At 48.2% G+C, this 22,500-nt stretch overlaps 1 protein-coding gene across 1 annotated transcript in view; it reads left to right on the forward strand.

Annotated features, from left to right (window-relative positions):
- abca1b (ATP-binding cassette, sub-family A (ABC1), member 1B) overlaps nucleotides 1-22,500 on the forward strand; it is a 103,348-nt gene that overhangs the window by 72,832 nt on the left and 8,016 nt on the right. The window contains exons 25-42 of the mRNA XM_079668401.1: nucleotides 1,775-1,826; nucleotides 2,096-2,212; nucleotides 2,400-2,548; nucleotides 4,573-4,697; nucleotides 6,407-6,505; nucleotides 6,616-6,805; nucleotides 8,978-9,072; nucleotides 10,166-10,198; nucleotides 10,455-10,560; nucleotides 10,743-10,817; nucleotides 10,993-11,162; nucleotides 11,502-11,679; nucleotides 12,459-12,574; nucleotides 13,989-14,133; nucleotides 14,781-14,904; nucleotides 20,671-20,800; nucleotides 21,191-21,317; nucleotides 22,176-22,238. Of these exons, the coding sequence (XP_079524527.1) occupies nucleotides 1,775-1,826; nucleotides 2,096-2,212; nucleotides 2,400-2,548; nucleotides 4,573-4,697; nucleotides 6,407-6,505; nucleotides 6,616-6,805; nucleotides 8,978-9,072; nucleotides 10,166-10,198; nucleotides 10,455-10,560; nucleotides 10,743-10,817; nucleotides 10,993-11,162; nucleotides 11,502-11,679; nucleotides 12,459-12,574; nucleotides 13,989-14,133; nucleotides 14,781-14,904; nucleotides 20,671-20,800; nucleotides 21,191-21,317; nucleotides 22,176-22,238 (2,094 nt within the window). The remainder of the gene's footprint in view (nucleotides 1-1,774; nucleotides 1,827-2,095; nucleotides 2,213-2,399; nucleotides 2,549-4,572; nucleotides 4,698-6,406; nucleotides 6,506-6,615; nucleotides 6,806-8,977; nucleotides 9,073-10,165; nucleotides 10,199-10,454; nucleotides 10,561-10,742; nucleotides 10,818-10,992; nucleotides 11,163-11,501; nucleotides 11,680-12,458; nucleotides 12,575-13,988; nucleotides 14,134-14,780; nucleotides 14,905-20,670; nucleotides 20,801-21,190; nucleotides 21,318-22,175; nucleotides 22,239-22,500) is intronic.

Below are 22,500 nucleotides of genomic sequence, written 5' to 3' on the forward strand. Positions count from 1 at the left end.
AACTCCCCCCAACAACTCCCCCAACAACTCCCCCCAACAACTCCCCCCACAACTCCCCCCACAACTCCCCCCAACAACTCCCCCAAAAAACTCCCCCAACAACTCCCCCAACAACTCCCCCCACAACTCCCCCAACAACTCCCCCCAACAACTCCCCCAACAACTCCCCCCAACAACTCCCCCCACAACTCCCCCAACAACTCCCCCAACAACTCCCCCAAAAAACTCCCCCTAACAACTCCCCCCAACAACTCCCCCCAACAACTCCCCCCAACAACTCCCCCAACAACCTCCCCCCACAACTCCCCCCACAACTCCCCCCAACAACTCCCCCCACAACTCCCCCCAACAACTCCCCCTAACAACTCCCCCAACAACTCCCCCCAACAACTCCCCCCATCAACTCCCCAACAACTCCCCCAACAACTCCCCCCATCAACTCCCCAACAACTCCCCCAACAACTCCCCCATCAACTCCCCAACAACTCCCCCCATCAACTCCCCAACAACTCCCCCAACAACTCCCCCCAACAACTCCCCCCAACAACTCCCCCCATCAACTCCCCAACAACTCCCCCCAACAACTCCCCCCATCAACTCCCCAACAACTCCCCCCAACAACTCCCCCCATCAACTCCCCAACAACTCCCCCCAACAACTCCCCCCAACAACTCCCCCCAACAACTCCCCCAACAACTCCCCCCATCAACTCCCCAACAACTCCCCCAACAACTCCCCCCAACAACTCCCCCCAACAACTCCCCCCATCAACTCCCCAACAACTCCCCCCAACAACTCCCCCCATCAACTCCCCAACAACTCCCCCCAACAACTCCCCCCATCAACTCCCCAACAACTCCCCCCAACAACTCCCCCCATCAACTCCCCAACAACTCCCCCCAACAACTCCCCCCAACAACTCCCCCAACAACTCCCCCCAACAACTCCCCCAACAACTCCCCCCAACAACTCCCCCAACAACTCCCCCCAACAACTCCCCCCAACAACTCCCCGAACAACTCCCCCAACAACTCCCCCAACAACTCCCCCCAACAACTCCCCCCATCAACTCCCCAACAACTCCCCCCAACAACTCCCCCATCAACTCCCCAACAACTCCCCCCAACAACTCCCCCCATCAACTCCCCAACAACTCCCCCCAACAACTCCCCCCAACAACTCCCCCCAACAACTCCCCCAACAACTCCCCCCATCAACTCCCCAACAACTCCCCCAACAACTCCCCCCAACAACTCCCCCCAACAACTCCCCCCATCAACTCCCCAACAACTCCCCCCAACAACTCCCCCCATCAACTCCCCAACAACTCCCCCCAACAACTCCCCCCATCAACTCCCCAACAACTCCCCCCAACAACTCCCCCCATCAACTCCCCAACAACTCCCCCCAACAACTCCCCCCAACAACTCCCCCCAACAACTCCCCCAACAACTCCCCCCAACAACTCCCCCAACAACTCCCCCCAACAACTCCCCCAACAACTCCCCCCAACAACTCCCCCCAACAACTCCCCCAACAACTCCCCCCAACAACTCCCCCAACAACTCCCCCCAACAACTCCCCCCAACAACTCCCCCCAACAACTCCCCCAACAACTCCCCCAACAACTCCCCCAACAACTCCCCCCAACAACTCCCCCAAACAACTCCCCCCAACAACTCCCCCCACTATAAAATCTAGTAAACTTTTGAATAATCTTTATTGTAACTTATTCGTAATGATAATTAAATGATTACTTTCTTTGGCTTTTTAGATTTTCCTCAAAGTGGCCGAAGATAACGGAGTCGACACTGAAGTGCCCTCAGGTACTGAAGTGCCCTCAGGTAAGACTGACCTCTGACCTCTGCCCTTCAAAATAAGAGTCTGAACTCCAGTCAACACAACGTACGTGTGTGTGTGTGTGTGTGTGTGTGTGTGTGTGTGTGTGTGTGTGTGTGTGTGTGTGTGTGTGTGTGTGTGTGTGTGTGTGTGTGTGTGTGTGTGTGTGTGTGTGTGTGTGTGTGTGTGTGTGTGTGTGTGTGTGTGTGTGTGTGTGTGTGTGTGTGTGTGTGTGTGTGTGTGTGTGTGTGTATAGACGGCAGGTTCCCTGTGCGGCGCCGCAGGAGGGCTCATGCGTTCGGAGGCAGCGACCATCAGAGCTGTCTGAAGCCGCTCATTGACGACGACATCAACGAGTCTGACGGAGAGCACGGTAAACAACTTTATTAACTTTCATGCTTTATATCATAAACACGATTAAAAGCTGCTCTTTTGATGTCTTTAAATAACAAGAAGGTTGGGAACCACTGCTCGAAGAAGCACTTCATTAAACGATATACTCATTTTACCTAACGCCAGTCCTGATAATGGGCTCCCCCTGATAATGTGTGTCCCCTCAGAGAGCAAGGAGACGGAGGGGCTGACCCTCTCCAATGGGAAAGGCTCGTATCAGGTCTCCGGCTGGGCTCTGCTGAGGCAGCAGTTTGTGGCTCTGATGTGGAAACGCTTCCTGTACGCCCGCCGCTCCAGGAAGGGCTTCTTCGCTCAGGTAATGTCCTACCAGTGGTGAACCGTCAGGGCCTTCAAGGTATTCAGAGAATACCCTGGAACACTCAGATAAAACAAACAAAACACTGATTTAATTATATAAATAACATGAATAAAAGAGAATGGTATCTGTGTTGTTGATCTGTAATATCACAGTGTTACGTTGATGTGTTTGTCCTTCTCGGACCATGCTCTACGCATTTCAGTGGTTTTGTGTTAGAAAAGAAAGCAACCAATCAGATATGTTTCTGGGCAGGGGCGGACTGGGACTACAAATCAGCCCGGGACTCTCGACCGGCCCACTTCGGTACTGCCGGCCCACCTCGGGGCCGCAAGTAATTACCGCTAGTAAATTGTCAACCGGGGTGCTAGTGACTTATCCAACCGGTCCACATTGTCCAACCGGCGCTGTCCGCCCCTGTTTCTGGGTCTCTGGGTAGAATATCCTTCAACCAGGTATTCTATATCCTTGATAGAAGGCCCTGGCCGTTGCACTGAATGAGAGCTAACGTTTGGACTGACAGTTTGATCAACCAATCATATATTGATTTGTAGCCAATGGGCGTGTTCTTTCCGAGTTCCCCTCAGTTCCAGGGTACTCTAGAAGGCTCGCTAGTTAACTGGCTCGAGACAGAGGATCGACCAGTCGATCGCAAAGGTAGTGTGGGTAGATCGCATGGCATTGAAAAAATAAAATAATTTCCTTTTTATTTATTTTTATTTTAGTTAGCCTATCATCCATCCTTACTATGGCATTTGCCACTTGATTGACGTGCAGGTAAGCCAGTCTGAGTTGTATTGTGTCATACGGGTTCATGCAGCTATGAGGGGGCCTCACCTCCTCATCTGAAGCGCAAATGCGGCGCACTATTATGCGCTTATGCGGCGCTATTAGTGTAAGCGCGCCACAAGTTTATCCCCCCCCCCCCCCTCCCTCGCGCTCGCGACACAGATTGGGCCTGTAGGTAGATCTTTTGGGCTTGGTCATTTTAAAAGTAGCTCCCAAGCTGAAAAAGTGTGGGCACCCCTGATCTAGATCAATGCGACGAAGCAATTCATTCCTTTTATTGTTTTTAACGTTGAAAGGGAAAGTGCAGCAGGTGAGGATGAAGCTGTTGCTGAATTGCCCTTTTCAAGACGACAATTCAGTGAAGAGACGGACATTATAACGGTGGGGGAGGGGGGTGTGTGTGTATCTGCTCACACAGGTAACATGTGCTCACACAGGTAACATCTGCTCACACAGGTAACATGTGCTCCACAGGTAACATCTGCTCACACAGGTAACATCTGCTCACACAGGTAACATCTGCTCACACAGGTAACATCTGCTCACACAGGTAACATGTGCTCACACAGGTAACATGTGATCACACAGGTAACATGTGCTCACACAGGTAACATGTGCTCACACAGGTAACATCTGCTCACACAGGTAACATGTGATCACACAGGTAACATGTGCTCACACAGGTAACATGTGCTCACACAGGTAACATCTGCTCACACAGGTAACATGCGCTCACACAGGTAACATGTGCTCCACAGGTAACATGTGCTCCACAGGTAACATGTGCTCCACAGGTAACATGTGCTCCACAGGTAACATGCGCTCACACAGGTAACATCTGCTCACACAGGTAACATCTGCTCACACAGGTAACATGTGCTCACACAGGTAACATGTGCTCACACAGGTAACATCTGCTCACACAGGTAACATCTGCTCACACAGGTAACATCTGCTCACACAGGTAACATGTGCTCCACAGGTAACATGTGCTCACACAGGTAACATGTGCTCACACAGGTACAGGGGGAATATAGACGCTACTGTTACTGTATAATACACATTTACAACTATCATGGCCCCTGATAGACCCCACACATTCCACAACAAAGACAAAGACTATCTGTTGTGTGTATATATATATATATATATATATATATATGTATATATATATATATATATATATGTATATATATTTATATATATATATATATATTTATATTTGTTTGTTTCAGATTGTGCTCCCAGCAGTGTTTGTGTGCATCGCTCTGGTCTTCAGTCTCATCGTCCCGCCCTTCGGAGTTTACCCGAGTCTGGAGCTGCAGCCCTGGATGTACGAGGACCAGGTGACCTTCATCAGGTACACACCTTTTATATATAACACCTGCAACACACACCTGCAACACACACCTGCAACACACACCTGTAACACACACCTGTAATACACACCTGTAATACACATCTGCAACACACACCTGTAACACACACCTGCAACCCACACCTGTAATACACACCTGTAACACACACCTGTAACACACACCTGCAACCCACACCTGTAATACACACCTGCAACACACACCTGTAATACACACCTGCAACACACACCTGTAACACACACCTGTAACACACACCTGTAATAAACACCTGTAATACACACCTGTAACACACACCTGCAACACACACCTGTAATACACACCTGCAACACACACCTGTAATACACACCTGCAACACACACCTGTAATACACACCTGCAACACACACCTGCAACACACACCTGCAACACACACCTGCAACACACACCTGTAATACACACCTGCAACACACACCTGTAATACACACCTGTAATACACACCTGCAACACACACCTGTAATACACACCTGCAACACACACCTGTAACACACACCTGCAACACACACCTGTAATACACACCTGTAACACACACCTGTAATACACACCTGCAACACACACCTGCAACACACACCTGTAATACACACCTGCAACACACACCTGTAACACACACCTGCAACACACACCTGCAACCCACACCTGTAATACACACCTGCAACACACACCTGTAATACACACCTGCAACACACACCTGTAACACACACCTGCAACACACACCTGCAACCCACACCTGTAATACACACCTGCAACACACACCTGTAATACACACCTGTAACACACACCTATAATACACACCTGTAACACACACCTGTAACACACACCTGTAACACACACCTGTAATACACACCTGTAACACACACCTGTAACACACACCTGTAACACACACCTGTAACACACACCTGTAACACACACCTGTAACACACACCTGTAACACACACCTGTAACACACACCTGCAACACACACCTGTAATACACACCTGTAACACACACCTGTAACACACACCTGTAACACACACCTGTAATACACACCTGTAATACACACCTGCAACACACACCTGTAACACACACCTGTAACACACACCTGTAACACACACCTGTAACACACATCTGTAATACACACCTGCAACACACACCTGCAACACACACCTGTAACACACACCTGTAACACACACCTGCAACACACACCTGCAACACACACCTGTAACACACACCTGTAACACACACCTGTAACACACACCTGTAACACACACCTGTAACACACACCTGCAACACACACCTGTAACACACACCTGTAATACACACCTGCAACACACACCTGTAATACACACCTGCAACACACACCTGTAACACACACCTGTAACACACACCTGTAATACACACCTGCAACACACACCTGTAATACACACCTGCAACACACACCTGTAATACACACCTGCAACACACACCTGTAACACACACCTGTAACACACACCTGTAATACACACCTGCAACACACACCTGTAATACACACCTGCAACACACACCTGTAATACACACCTGCAACACACACCTGTAACACACACCTGTAATACACACCTGCAACACACACCTGTAATACACACCTGCAACACACACCTGCAACACACACCTGTAACACACTGAGGCTGACTGTGTGTGTGTAGTGACGATGCTCCTGGAGATGCTAACATGCAGAGGTTGTTGGGGTCTCTGATGGACGCTCCGGGCCTCGGGACTCGCTGCATGGACGGACATTCCATCCCGTAAGAGGACATTTCATTCTCCCTTACTAAAGCAACAACGGTGCACAGCATCTAAGCTCACTGCTGGTGCTCTTTCAGACCACTTTCTGATTTGTGTTTCCTGTCCTCAGAGAGGCTCCCTGTACGATGGGTGATGAGGACTGGAACTTCCCGGATGTCCCTGAAAGCGTCCAGCAGCTCTTCCTGTCCTCTAATTGGACGATGGATAACCCGTCCCCCCCCTGCTTCTGCAGCTGCGAGGGGAAGAAGAAGATGCTGCCGGACTGTCCCGCTGGGGCCGGAGGTCTGCCCCCCCCGGAGGTACCTGAACGCACCATCCTGACACCTGAGCGCACCATACAGACACCTGAACACACCATACAGACACCTGAACACACCATACAGACACCTGAACACACCATACAAACACCTGAACACACCATACAGACACCTGAACACACCATACAAACACCTGAACACACCATACAGACACCTGAACACACCATACAGACACCTGAACACACCATACAGACACCTGAACACACCATACAAACACCTGAACACACCATACAGACACCTGAACACACCATACAGACACCTGAACGCACCATACAGACACCTGAACACACCATACAGACACCTGAACACACCATACAAACACCTGAACACACCATACAGACACCTGAACACACCATACAGACACCTGAGCGCACCATACAGACACCTGAACACACCATACAGACACCTGAACACACCATACAAACACCTGAACACACCATACAGACACCTGAACACACCATACAGACACCTGAACGCACCATACAGACACCTGAACACACCATACAGACACCTGAACACACCATACAGACACCTGAACGCACCATACAGACACCTGAACACACCATACAGACACCTGAACGCACCATAAAGACACCTGAACACACCATACAAACACCTGAACACACCATACAGACACCTGAACACACCATACAGACACCTGAACGCACCATACAGACACCTGAAAACACCATACAGACACCTGAACGCACCATACAGACACCAGAACACACCATACAGCACCTGAACGCACCTTACAGCACCTGAACGCACCATCCAGACACCTGAACGCACCATCCAGACACCTGAACACACCATACTGACACCTGAACGCACCATCCAGACACCTGAACACACCATACTGACACCTGAACGCACCATCCAGACACCTGAACGCACCACACAGCACCTGAACATACCATCCTGACACCTGAACGCACCATCCAGACACCTGAACACACCATACTGACACCTGAACGCACCATCCTGAAACCTGAACACACCTTACAGCACCTGAACGCACCATCCAGACACCTGAACGCACCATCCAGACAGCTGAACACACCATACTGACACCTGAACGCACCATCCTGACACCTGAACACACCTTACAGCACCTGAACGCACCTTACAGCACATGAACGCACCATCCAGACACCTGAACGCACCACACAGCACCTGAACATACCATCCTGACACCTGAACGCACCATCCAGACACATGAACACACGATACTGACACCTGAACGCACCATACAGACACCTGAACACACCATACTGACACCTGAACGCACCACACAGCACCTGAACATACCATCCTGACACCTGAACGCACCATCCAGACACCTGAACACACCATACTGACACCTGAACGCACCATCCAGACACCTGAACACACCATACTGACACCTGAACGCACCATCTTGACACCTGAACGCACCACACAGCACCTGAACGCACCACACAGCACCTGAACACACCTTACAGCACCTGAACGCACCATCCAGACACCTGAACGCACCACACAGCACCTGAACACACCTTACAGCACCTGAACGCACCATCCTGACACCTGAACGCACCATCCAGACACCTGAACGCACCATACAGCACCTGAACGCACCATCCTGACACCTGAACGCACCATCCAGACACCTGAACGCACCATACAGCACCTGAACACACCATCCTGACACCTGAACGCACCATCCAGGCACCTGAACGCACCACACAGCACCTGAAGACACCTTACAGCACCTGAACGCACCATCCTGACACCTGAACGCACCATCCTGACACCTGAACGCACCATCCTGACACCTGAACGCACCATACAGACACTACAGTTATTAAATATATAGTGGTGGTTTAAATACACTACATTCAACATTTCACTTCCCCAAAAAAGATTATACTAAAATAAAACAATAACAATAATAATGAACACATATAAAGTATATGAATGAAACACTGATTTTTAAACATTACAAACAAACAACAACGTTTATGAAAGATGGTTGCAATCAAATAATATTGCATCACCACTCAAACAAACAAACAAACAAACAGAGTAGTATTTAAGTGATGTTCAAATATATTTCTATGAAGTAATGTTTAGATATTTATGTGAATGTTTTGTGTACGATCTGTTGTGCAGATGATGCTGAGCGCCACCGACTCCCTGCAGAATCTGACAGGCAGAAACATCTCGGACTACCTCGTCAAGACCTACGCTCAGATCATCGGCAAGAGGTGAGACACACATTTATATGTACAGTGTATATAATCAGTGGCGTTTTTATATGTACAAAAGTGGTGGGGCACAAAAGACTCAGATGTCTGTGTAAGCTTCTGCAGTGAGGGTCAAGCTGCTGAGCCTCTGACTCTTCAGGTTTACAAATAAACCTAAATCAAAATATAATATTATTTTCAAAAGCTTTTTTTGTCTGATGCTTCGATTAATTTTAAACTTACAGTTCAACAAAAGGATACCCAAAAATGTAATTTGATCATTTATTGAATTGTTCTCTCTTAGTAAGATCCCATTTTCAATCAAATTGCGGTCTTACCTTGACTTGAAGATGAAGTCCATTTGCCTATCCTTCTGGACAAACATCTCTATAACTTGTTTGTAAAAGTCCTCCTTATCTTCTTGTAGTTTCAAAAGTCTATCATAAATCTAATCGATAGATTTATGATTAGAAAATTATAAAAGTAGGGTAGACATGTGAATATTATCCGGCTGAACAAAACGTGCATTTATCAAACAGGCACGTTTCCCACAGATCTTATTTTGAGCTATTTTCTAAAATCCTATGGAGAACTCTCATTGCTATTTGTGGAGGGAACCCATGCGCAGCTTACTTCCTGGTTTTGGGACGCGTCTCTCTCCTCTTCACACCACACTTTTCGCAGCACACGTACTTACAGCCAATCAGCTCTGAATGATGAGATGACGTATGGTGGGGATGACAGCACTCTGCCCCTGTGGTCAATATGAGCATGCGCAGTGTAGTTTCTACAGTCACCGTTCACTTAGACAGGGAGAGGGAGGGCACGATGGGGTTTTGTCCCACATGGCTCTAAGCAGCTCAATAGGCACACACTGCAGACACTAATTAGAAGAGCACAGACTAAAACAGCAATGAGACGAATCAGATGATTAAACATGATCTTAAAATATATTTTATATATATTTAAATGTATTTTTTGCATTTCTTTGTAATCATTATTTGTAATACTTTCTGCTGACACTAGGTGGGGCTGTGCCCTTAATGACCAGTCGCCACTGTTTATAATACACAGTATACTCTGAGACTAACTGTGTGTTCGTGTGTTTTTACAGCCTGAAGAACAAAGTTTGGGTGAATGAATTCCGGTGAGTTTAAAAAAATGTGTTTCTTAAACTTTTATTCTGAAAATTAGGGATGAGCCGATCGATATCGGTGCTCTCTATAAAGGCCAATCAGGAGAGCCGATCACATGAGAGAGAGAGAGAGAGAGAGAGAGAGAGAGAGAGAGAGAGAGAGAGAGAGAGAGAGAGAGAGAGAGAGAGAGAGAGAGAGAGAGAGAGCGCGATCGGAGCATCCCTACTGAAAATCAACCCGTTTGCTGAGGTGTGTTTTCCTCTGCAGGTACGGAGGCTTCTCATTGGGCGCCAGGAGCACGCAGGTCCTCCCCCCGGCCAATGAGGTCGATGACGCCATCGAGAGGGTCCGCAAAATCTTTGAGTTACAGAAGGTGAAATTAAGTAAATGGATTCATGAAGATAAATACATCTACGTATATTCCAAACGGACTTTATTTATTAAAAACATAACATTCAATAATATGAAATAATAATAATTAGATAAATGTATTTTGTCTTTATAGATACCTTAAAATAAATAAACAAACAATATAACATGTTTGTGATGTTTCAGGGCGCGGCGGCGGACCGTTTCCTGGACAGTCTGTCAGGGTTCATCAACGGCCTCGACACCAAGAACAACGTCAAGGTATCGTTGTTGTTGTTATTTCATTATGAATTTGTAGTAATGAGTACTAAGCGATGTCTGTCCTCATGTTTCCTTTAATGCTGCTTGAGATGGTTACGCTGTGGATTGGTTCTCTGATGTGTCCCTTTGTGTTTCCCACAGTGGGATCAATAAAGCTCTTCTTGTCTTCTCTTAGATCTGGTTCAATAATAAGGGCTGGCACAGCATCGGGGCGTTCATCAACGTGATGAACAACGGGATCCTGCGGGCCAACCTGCCCCCCGGTCGAGACCCTCAGCTGTTCGGGATCCGAGCCTTCAACCACCCTCTGAACCTGACCAAGGAGCAGCTGAGCCAGGTGGCTCTGTGAGTGCAGCTCTTCAGTCTTTACAAATGTTCTGTGTTATTTTGTTATTACGTTAAAACATATATATATTATTACTTTTTAAATGTATTTCTTAGTATTATTATTTTTGTTGTTGTTATTATTTTGTATATTTGTATTTATTAATATTATTAATATTTTTAGATATATTTTTATTTCTATAAAACTACATTATTGATTGTATTATATATATTTATATTATTATTATAATTAGTATATATATATATATCTAACAGGGTCACCACCTCCGTGGACGTGCTCGTCTCCATGTGTGTGATCCATTATTGTTGTTGTTATTGTTGTTATTGTTGTCTCCTCAGGGTCACCACCTCCGTGGACGTGCTCGTCTCCATCTGTGTGATCTTCGCCATGTCCTTCGTGCCGGCGAGCTTCGTGGTGTTTCTGATCCACGAGAGAGTCAGCAAGGCCAAGCACATGCAGTTCATCAGTGGAGTGCAGCCCCTGCTGTACTGGACAGCCACCTTCACCTGGGACATGGTGAGGGGGTGGGACCTGGGGGGGGGCGCACCTTCATCTGGGACATGATGAGGGGGGGGACCTGGGGGGGGCACCTTCACCTGGGACATGGTGAGGGGGGTGAACCTGGGGGCGCACCTTCATCTGGGACATGATGAGGGGGGGGACCTGGGGGGGGCACCTTCACCTGGGACATGATGAGGGGGGGGACCTGGGGGGGGCACCTTCATCTGGGACATGGTGAGGGGGGGGGACCTGGGGGGGGCACCTTCACCTGGGACATGGTGAGGGGGTGGGAACCTGGGGGGGCACCTTCACCTGGGACATGGTGAGGGGGTGGGACCTGGGGGGGGGGGCGCACCTTCATCTGGGACATGATGAGGGGGGGCACCTTCATCTGGGACATGGTGAGGGGGGGGGACCTGGGGGGGGCACCTTCATCTGGGACATGGTGAGGGGGGGGACCTGGGGGGGGCACCTTCACCTGGGACATGGTGAGGGGGTGGGAACCTGGGGGGGTACCTTCACCTGGGACATGGTGTGTCTCTGCAGTGTATCAGTGTGTGTTTCGTGTGTGTGTGTGTGTGTGTTTCGTGTGTGTGTGTGTGTGTGTGTGTGTGTGTGTGTGTGTGTGTGTGTGTGTGTGTGTGTGTGTGTGTGTGTGTGTGTGTGTGTGTGTGTGTGTGTGTGTGTGTGTGTGTGTGTGTGTGTGTGTGTGTGTGTGTGTGTGTGTGTGTGTGTGTGTGTGTGTGTGTGTGTGTGTCAGAGTGTATAATCAGTGTGTGTGTGTGTCCCTGCAGTGTAACTACGTGGTCCCTGCTTCGCTGGTCGTCCTGATCTTCGTGTGTTTCCAGCAGAATGCCTACGTCTCGTCCACCAACCTGCCGGTGTTAGCACTGCTACTGCTGCTCTACGGGTAAAAACACACACACACACACACACACACACACACACTCACACTCACACTCACACACACATACACATACACACACACACACACACACACACACACACACACTAGTGTTAACTTCGTCAGCTATTTTTTTATTTAGTTTTAGTCCTGTGTTAAATTCCCTTTTTAGTTTTAGCCATATTTAGTCACCTTCATCCTGTTTTTATTTATTCAAGTTGTAGTCGACTAAAAGTCTGAGCATTTTAGTCTTATTTTAGTCAAAGAAAAAACTAATTATTTGAGTCTACTTTTTGTCAATGAAAACTGTTGAGTCTTTTTTAGTCATCAGATTATACAGAACATTTCAGTCAAACTAGCCAAAACCAATCATTTGTCATTTTAGTCAAATGTGTTTCACATTAAGATTATATCTTGTCCTTATTTGATGAAACACAGGTTGATGAAGAAGCTTTGCAGAGAGCATCAGGTCAGGTTGTGGTGTTTAGACCAGCTGTGTTTTGGCCACATTGCTTCCCTTCTGATGAAACAATGCATTCTCTTTTTTCTCCGCCTCATTGCAGTGAACATGGGCTCAAATATCACATCGTTTCTTTCTCCCAAGCAGATTCACCTCTCGTTGTCAGTCATTTTGACGGACAGGATCGTAACATTTCCATCATAATCCATAATTACCCGTCGAGTCACTCACTCGCGCTGACGGGGGGGTTACATAAGGTTCGTTAGACCCGAGTCTTCCTGACACTTCACATTGTGCCGCTGCCCGGTGTAATTCAAATGTACCGCCGCGCGCAGCACGGACACACAGCTGCTGCCCAGCCGCAGCTCGGACTCACAGCTGCTGCCCAGCCGCAGCACGGACTCACAGCTGCTGCCCAGCCGCAGCACGGACACACAGCTGCTGCCCAGCCGCAGCACGGACTCACAGCTGCTGCCCAGCCGCAGCACGGACTCACAGCTGCTGCCCAGCCGCAGCACGGACTCACAGGTGCTGCCCAGCCGCAGCACGGACTCACAGCTGCTGCCCAGCCGCAGCACGGACTCACAGCTGCTGCCCAGCCGCAGCACGGACTCACAGCTGCTGCCCAGCCGCAGCACCGGAAATGGAACTGCTGGGAGAAAAACTAACTATCAGAGATGTAACGTTATCTTTGATAATATTTCCTCTCCTCATTTTTCGTCAACGAAAGTAAAGAGAGATTTTGGCATAGTTTTTATTTAGTAAACTACATTTTCGTCTCGTCACTTTTCGTCAACGATATTGCATGATGATTACTGCCCTCGGTGCCGTCTCGTCATCGTCTCGTTTTAGTCATGGAAGAAAAGGTCGTTGAAGAACATATTCCGTCATAGTTTTAGTCAACGAAATGAACACTAACACACACTGTCACACATTGTAGTAACCCCCTGTCTCCACCAGGTGGTCCATCACCCCCCTCATGTATCCGGCCTCCTTCTTCTTCACGATCCCCAGCACAGCCTACGTGGTTCTGACCAGCGTCAACATCCTGATCGGGATCAACGGCAGCATCTCCACCTTCGTGATGGAGCTGTTCGGGAACAACGTGAGGACTCATAATGCTGACTCACTCCTGTTTGTGTTGTTGACCTCCTGTTTGTGACTTCCTGTTTGTGTTGTTGACCTCCTGTTTGTGACTTCCTGTTTGTGTTGTTGACCTCCTATTTGTGACTTCCTGTTTGTGTTGTTAACCTCCTTTTTGTGTTGTTGACTTCCTGTTGTTGACCTCCTGTTGTTGACTTCCTGTTTCTGTTGTTGACGTGCTGTTGTTGACGTCCTGTTGTTGACCTCCTGTTGTTGACGTGCTGTTGTTAACGTCCTGTTGTTGACTTCCTGTTTGTGTTGTTGACTTCCTGTTGTTGACCTCCTGTTGTTGACGTGCTGTTGTTGACATCCTGTTGTTGACTTCCTGTTTGTGTTGTTGACTTCCTGTTGTTGACCTCCTGTTGTTGACGTGCTGTTGTTGACTTCCTGTTTGTGTTGTTGACGTGCTGTTGTTGACGTCCTGTTGTTGACTTCCTGTTTGTGTTGTTGACGTGCTGTTGTTGACGTCCTGTTGTTGAGTTCCTGTTTGTGTTGTTGACATGCTGTTGTTGACATCCTGTTGTTGACTTCCTGTTTGTGTTGTTGACATGCTGTTGTTGACGTCCTGTTGTTGACTTCCTGTTTGTGTTGTTGATGTCCTGTCCTCAGGAGGTCGGGGGGATTAACGACATCCTGAAGAACGTCCTGCTGATCTTCCCTCACTTCTGCCTGGGCCGGGGTCTCATCGACATGGTGAAGAACCAGGCCATGGCCGACGCCCTCGAGAGATTCGGTAACAACACTTTGACTTTAGTTTGTTCGTAGGAGAAAGGATAAAGAAGAGCAGCACACGTTACTGTCACGTCACTTAGAGCACGTCACGTAGAGCACGTCACGTAGAGCACGTAGAGCACGTCACATAGAGCACGTCACGTAGAGCACGTCACGTAGAGCATGTAGAGCACGTCACATAGAGCACGTCCCGTAGAGCACGTCACGTAGAGCACGTCACATAGAGCACGTCACGTAGAGCACGTCACGTAGAGCACGTCACATAGAGCACGTCCCGTAGAGCACGTCACGTAAAACACGTCACATAGAACACGTCACGTAGAACACGTAGAGCACCTCACGTAGAACATGTCACGTAGAACACGTAGAACGCGTAGAGCACGTCACGTAGAACACGTAGAGCACCTCACGTAGAACATGTCACGTAGAACACGTAGAACGCGTAGAGCACGTCACGTAGAACACGTAGAGCACGTCACGTAGAGCATGTCACGTAGAACACGTAGAGCACGTGACGTAGAACATGTCACGTAGAACACGTAGAACGCGTAGAGCACGTTACATAGAGCACGTTACATAGAGCACGTCATGTAGAAAACGTAGAGCACGTCACATAGAGCACGTCACATAGAGCACATAGAACACGTCACATAGAGCACGTAGAGCACGTTACATAGAGCACGTAGAGCACGTTACATAGAGCACGTTACATAGAGCACGTCATGTAGAAAACGTAGAGCACGTCACATAGAGCACGTCACGTAGAACACGTAGAGCACGTTACATAGAGCACGTAGAGCACGTTACATAGAGCACGTTACATAGAGCACGTAGAGCACGTTACATAGAGCACGGCATGTAGAACACCTAGAGCACGTCACATAGAGCACGGCATGTAGAACACGTAGAGCATGTCACGTAGAACATGTCACGTAGAGCACGTCACGTAGAGCACGTCACGTAGAACACGTAGAGCACGTAGAGCACGTCACGTAGAGCACGTCACGTAGAACACGTAGAGCACGTCACGTAGAGCACGTAGAGCATGTCACGTAGAGCACGTAGAGCACGTCATGTAGAAAACGTAGAGCACGTCACATAGAGCACGTCATGTAGAACACGTAGAGCACGTCACGTAGAACACGTAGAGCACGTAGAACACGTAGAGCACGTCACGTAGAACACGTAGAGCACGTCACGTAGAGCACGTCACGTAGAACACGTAGAGCACGTCACGTAGAACAAGTAGAGCACGTCACCTAGAGCACGTAGAGCACGTAGAACACGTAGAGCACGTCACGTAGAGCACGTAAAGCACGTCACGTAGAGCACGTAGAGCACGTCACATAGAGCACGTAAAGCACGTCACGTAGAGCACGTAGTCACACAGCAGAGGGGAAACATCCAGGATCACAACATGTAACACAACAACTTTATTCAAGGGCTGTCCATCTCTTCCTGTGACTTCCTGGCTTCTGATTGGTCCTCAGACATTGCAGGTGATGCATTATGGGATACTGTGAAACAACTGTATTTGTTCAAGTTTCTCACAGAAACTACATTTTACAAGAGGACATTGAACACATCATAATTTAGATTCTCCCAACATTCATTTTTACTGAGTAGAGCCTGAACGCCCCGTGGAGTATGTAGCCTCCGTTAGCGTTAGCTGTTAGCTGGTTATTTAGCGACAAGCTGCTAATAAATAAAATAATCACGTGTGTGTGTGTGTGTGTGTGTGTGTGTGTGTGTGTGTGTGTGTGTGTGTGTGTGTGTGTGTGTGTGTGTGTGTGTGTGTGTGTGTGTGTGTGTGTGTGTGTGTGTGTGTGTGTGTGTGTGTGTGTGTGTGTGTGTGTCACTTCCTGTGACTTCCTGGCTTCTGATTGGTCCTCAGACGTTAAAGGTGATCCATTATGGGATGTTGGAGATGTGTGTTATGCATTATGGGATATGTTGCATTATGGGATGTGATGCATTCTGGGATGTATTCAATGCATTCTGGGATGTGATGCATTCTGGGATGTATTCAATGCATTCTGGGATGTGATGCATTCTGGGATGTATTCAGTGCATTCTGGGATGTGATGCATTATGGGTGTCACTACCCGATCCGCATTGCGCATGTGCGAGATGGTCCGCCATATTTGACTACTACATACGGCAACTCAAATAGGACACTTGACACAGTGGCGTTTGGCAAAGCAGAAAAAGAAAACTCAAAAAACAGACGATATTAATCTGAACGAGAGAGATGAGTTATTACAACGTGACTTTGCTTTATTGAACAATTCCTTTTATTGGGTTCTTTTATCGGGTTAAGTCAGCGGTTCTCCTACTTTTTTTTTTTCCGAGAAAAAAATAAGTCGGGGCCCCCAACACAAATAGTCACGTAATGGGCCAAGTCAACATTTATTAAAATACATCAATCTGAAGGTGAGCATTCCTTTGCTAGAACAGTGACGATAAAACAATGCTCAATCAGTCTGTGTGCAATCCCGAGAACAATAAGTTATAACACTTTGCCACTTCGCAATCTGTGTGTAAGCAGGGGTAAAGTGCTATTTTTATAAGTGGGGAGTGGACTTAACATCGGGGGGTCCGGGAGCAAGCTCCTCCGGGAAGATTTGTTTTTAAATATTGAAGTTAAAGCATCGATCTGGTGCACTCTGAGAGCAGCATGGAGAGATCTATGGATACCTCTCTCTACACCCATTTGAAACACAACTGGAAACAGATTTACTTTTTCTTTATGGATATTTTAAAAATCACTCCCCTTTCAAACTCTATTCTTGTTTTACTGCCATATAGCATTTCATAACTGTTTTTCATTTATTCTCTTGTTTTATAACTATAATGATCATATAAACGTGTGCCTCGGAAATCATTGTTTACATAAATGGTGACCAAAACGTTTGAGACCCACTGAGAGAGTCCTTTAGCTCACTGAGGCTCTCAGGAGGGGACTCTTAGTCTGTCAGGAGAGGACTCTCAGTCTGTCAGGAGAGGACTCTCAGTCTGAGAGGAGAGGACTCTCAGTCTGTCAGGAGAGGACTCTCAGTCTGAGAGGAGAGGACTCTCAGTCTGTCAGGAGAGGACTCTCAGTCTGAGAGGAGAGGACTCTCAGTCTGACAGGAGAGGACTCTCAGTCTGACAGGAGAGGACTCTCAGTCTGAGAGGAGAGGACTCTCAGTCTGTCAGGAGAGGACTCTCAGTCTGAGAGGAGAGGACTCTCAGTCTTAGAGGAGAGGACTCTCAGTCTGAGAGGAGAGGACTCTCAGTCTGTCAGGAGAGGACTCTCAGTCTGAGAGGAGAGGACTCTCAGTCTGAGAGGAGAGGACTCTCAGTCTGAGAGGAGAGGACTCTCAGTCTTAGAGGAGAGGACTCTCAGTCTGAGAGGAGAGGACTCTCAGTCTGAGAGGAGAGGACTCTCAGTCTGTCAGGAGAGGACTCTCAGTCTGACAGGAGAGGACTCTCAGTCTGAGAGGAGAGGACTCTCAGTCTGTCAGGAGAGGACTCTCAGTCTGTCAGGAGAGGACTCTCAGTCTGTCAGGAGAGGACTCTCAGTCTGAGAGGAGAGGACTCTCAGTCTGTCAGGAGAGGACTCTCAGTCTGTCAGGAGAGGACTCTCAGTCTGTCAGGAGAGGACTCTCAGTCTGTCAGGAGAGGACTCTCAGTCTGAGAGGAGAGGACTCTCAGTCTTAGAGGAGAGGACTCTCAGTCTGAGAGGAGAGGACTCTCAGTCTGTCAGGAGAGGACTCTCAGTCTGAGAGGAGAGGACTCTCAGTCTGTCAGGAGAGGACTCTCAGTCTGAGAGGAGAGGACTCTCAGTCTTAGAGGAGAGGACTCTCAGTCTGTCAGGAGAGGACTCTCAGTCTGTCAGGAGAGGACTCTCAGTCTGTCAGGAGAGGACTCTCAGTCTTAGAGGAGAGGACTCTCAGTCTTAGAGGAGAGGACTCTCAGTCTTAGAGGAGAGGACTCTCAGTCTGAGAGGAGAGGACTCTCAGTCTTAGAGGAGAGGACTCTCAGTCTGAGAGGAGAGGACTCTCAGTCTGAGAGGAGAGGACTCTCAGTCTGTCAGGAGAGGACTCTCAGTCTGACAGGAGAGGACTCTCAGTCTGAGAGGAGAGGACTCTCAGTCTGAGAGGAGAGGACTCTCAGTCTGAGAGGAGAGGACTCTCAGTCTGACAGGAGAGGACTCTCAGTCTGAGAGGAGAGGACTCTCAGTCTGTCAGGAGAGGACTCTCAGTCTGACAGGAGAGGACTCTCAGTCTGAGAGGAGAGGACTCTCAGTCTGAGAGGAGAGGACTCTCAGTCTTAGAGGAGAGGACTCTCAGTCTGAGAGGAGAGGACTCTCAGTCTGAGAGGAGAGGACTCTCAGTCTGAGAGGAGAGGACTCTCAGTCTGTCAGGAGAGGACTCTCAGTCTGACAGGAGAGGACTCTCAGTCTTAGAGGAGAGGACTCTCAGTCTGAGAGGAGAGGACTCTCAGTCTTAGAGGAGAGGACTCTCAGTCTGAGAGGAGAGGACTCTCAGTCTGAGAGGAGAGGACTCTCAGTCTGAGAGGAGAGGACTCTCAGTCTGAGAGGAGAGGACTCTCAGTCTGTCAGGAGAGGACTCTCAGTCTGACAGGAGAGGACTCTCAGTCTGAGAGGAGAGGACTCTCAGTCTGACAGGAGAGGACTCTCAGTCTGACAGGAGAGGACTCTCTTTTTGTTGAAAAAGCTCCTTATACCCGTTAGCGTAGCTAGCACCAGAAGCTAACAACAACGATCTCCGGTACCGGTGCGCGCTCTCTCTCTCTCTCTCGCCCGCGCACACACACAAAATGGCTCGTTCCACACACACATAGCGAGCTTGAATGAAACAGAGACCCATATGTACTTGTGCTGTACTGTAGCATATTATTTTCAAATCAATAATTTTCCAAATTATGATTATTTTTTTAATCTTTTCAAAGCAGTTGTTTCTCCTGGTCTCTCGCGCCCCACTTTGAGAAACACTGGGTTCAGTACATTGTCAGAATGAGTGAGAAATGGATTTAGCTTCTGTTAGACAGCTATCATACTGAATACGTACTGTGAATGTATGCTAAAACGTATGGCATATAGCTGTCTAACAGAAGTTACATCCATGTCTCACTTATTCTGACAATGAACTGAACCCCAAATAAAAGAACCCAATAAAAAGAGTTGTTAAATAATAGTGAAGTCACGTTGTAATAACAATAACTCATCTCTCTCTCTCGAGTTTCCTTTTTGAGCTTTGCTAAAAGCCACTGTGTCAAGTGTCCTTCTTGGGTTGCCGTCCGGAGTTCTCCAATATGGCGGACCATCTCGCACATGCGCACTGCAGATCGGGCAGGGGGACAGATCGGGTAGTGACAGGGACAATGGGATGTGATGCATTCTGGGATGTGATGCATTATGGGATGTGATGCATTATGGGATGCATCATGGCATGATTGATGCATTATGGGATGTGATGCATTAAGGGATTTGATGCATTATGGGATGTGATGCATTCTGGGATGTATTTAATGCATTATGGGATGCATTATGGGATGTATTCAATGAATTCTGGGATGTGATGCATTATGGGATGCATTGTGGGATGCATTATAGGATGTGATGCATTATGGGATGTGATGCATTATGGGATGTATTTAATGCATTAAAGGATGTATTTAATGCATTCTGGGATTTAATGCATTATGGGGTGAGTGATGCATTGTGGGATGTGTGAGTGATGCATTGTGGGATGTGTTGCAGGAGAGAACAGGTTCAGATCCCCTCTGGAATGGGACATGGTCGGGAAGAATCTGTTCGCCATGGCTGTGGAGGGAGTCGTGTTCTTCATCATCACACTCCTCATCCAGTACAGGTTCTTCATCAAGCCCAGGTACACACACACACACACACACACACACACACACACACACACACACACACACACACACACACACACACACACACACACACACACACACACACACACACACACACACACACACACACACACACTGCTGTGATGCCTGTGATTGTTCACTGGGGGGCAGCAGAACAAACATAATTTATCCTTAGTGAATTAAAGTTGGTAAAGGGAATAAAACACTGTGTGTGTGTGTGTGTGTGTGTGTGTGTGTGTGTGTGTGTGTGTGTGTGTGTGTGTGTGTGTGTGTGTGTGTGTGTGTGTGTGTGTGTGTGTGTGTGTGTGTGTGTGTGTGTGTGTGTGTGTGTGTGTGTGTGTGTGTGTGTGTGTGTGTGTGTGTGTGTGTGTGTGTGTGTGTAGGCCGGTCAGTAAGCTCACCACGCTGGCTCCTCTGGGGGAGGAGGACGAGGACGTGGCGAGGGAGAGACAGAGGATCGTCCACGGCCTCGGACATGGAGACATCCTGGAGCTCCGGCAGCTCACCAAAGTAACGCTGACATCACTGTGACATCACTGTGACGTCTCGGTGACGTCTGGGTGACATCACTGTGACGTCTGGGTGACATCACTGTGACGTCTCGGTGACATCACCGTGACCTCTCGGTGACATCACCGTGACCTCTCGGTGACATCACCGTGACGTCTGGGTGACATCACTGACGTCTCGGTGACATCACTGTGACGTATCGGTGACATCACTGACGTCTCGGTGACATCGCTGTGACGTTGTGGTGACGTCACAGTGATGTTGTGGTGACATCACTAACGTTGTGGTGACATCACTGTGACGTCTCAGTGACATCACTATGACGTTGTGGTGACATCACTGTGACGTCTCGGTGACATCACTGTGACGTCTCAGTGACATCACTGTGACGTCTCAGTGACATCACTGTGACGTCTCTGTGACATCACAGTGACGTCTCTGTGACATCACTGTGACATCACTGTGACGTTGTGGTGACACCACTGCGACGTTGTGGTGACATCACTGTGACGTCTTGGTGACATCACAGTGACGTCTCGGTGACATCACTGTGACATCACTGTGACGTTGTGGTGACATCACTGTGACGTTGTGGTGACATCACTGTGACGTCTCTGTGACATCACTGTGACGTCACTGTGATGTTGTGGAGACATCACTGTGACGTCTCGGTGACATCACTGTGACATTGTGGTGACATCACTTTGACGTCTCGGTGACATCACTGTGACGTTGTGGTGACATCACTTTGACGTCTCAGTGACATCACTGTGACATCACTGTGACATCACTGTGACATCATCCTGTGTGTGTGACCCCCTGCTGTGAATCAGTGATCTGAGCTCAGTGTGTGTTCAGGTGTTCAAGAGGAAGCAGAAGCCGGCGGTGGATCGGCTGTGTGTGGGGATCCCCCCCGGAGAGGTGAGGAACCGCCCGTCTGTACATATAATAACAACAATAATAACGACAATAATAACAAAAATAACAACAATAATAACGACAATAATAACAACAATAATAACGACAATAATAACAATAATAATTACAATAATAATAATACACATGAAGACATTAACGATTGATTTTATTTTGGTGTGAAGAAATCTGGATTTATTCAAAAACTACATTTTAAAAGATGAAACTGTCTCTCTCTCTCTGTCCCTCTCTCCTCTCTCTCCTCTCT

Source organism: Notothenia rossii, assembly GCF_949606895.1.
Source record: "Notothenia rossii genome assembly, chromosome: 3".
NCBI lineage: Eukaryota > Metazoa > Chordata > Actinopteri > Perciformes > Nototheniidae > Notothenia > Notothenia rossii.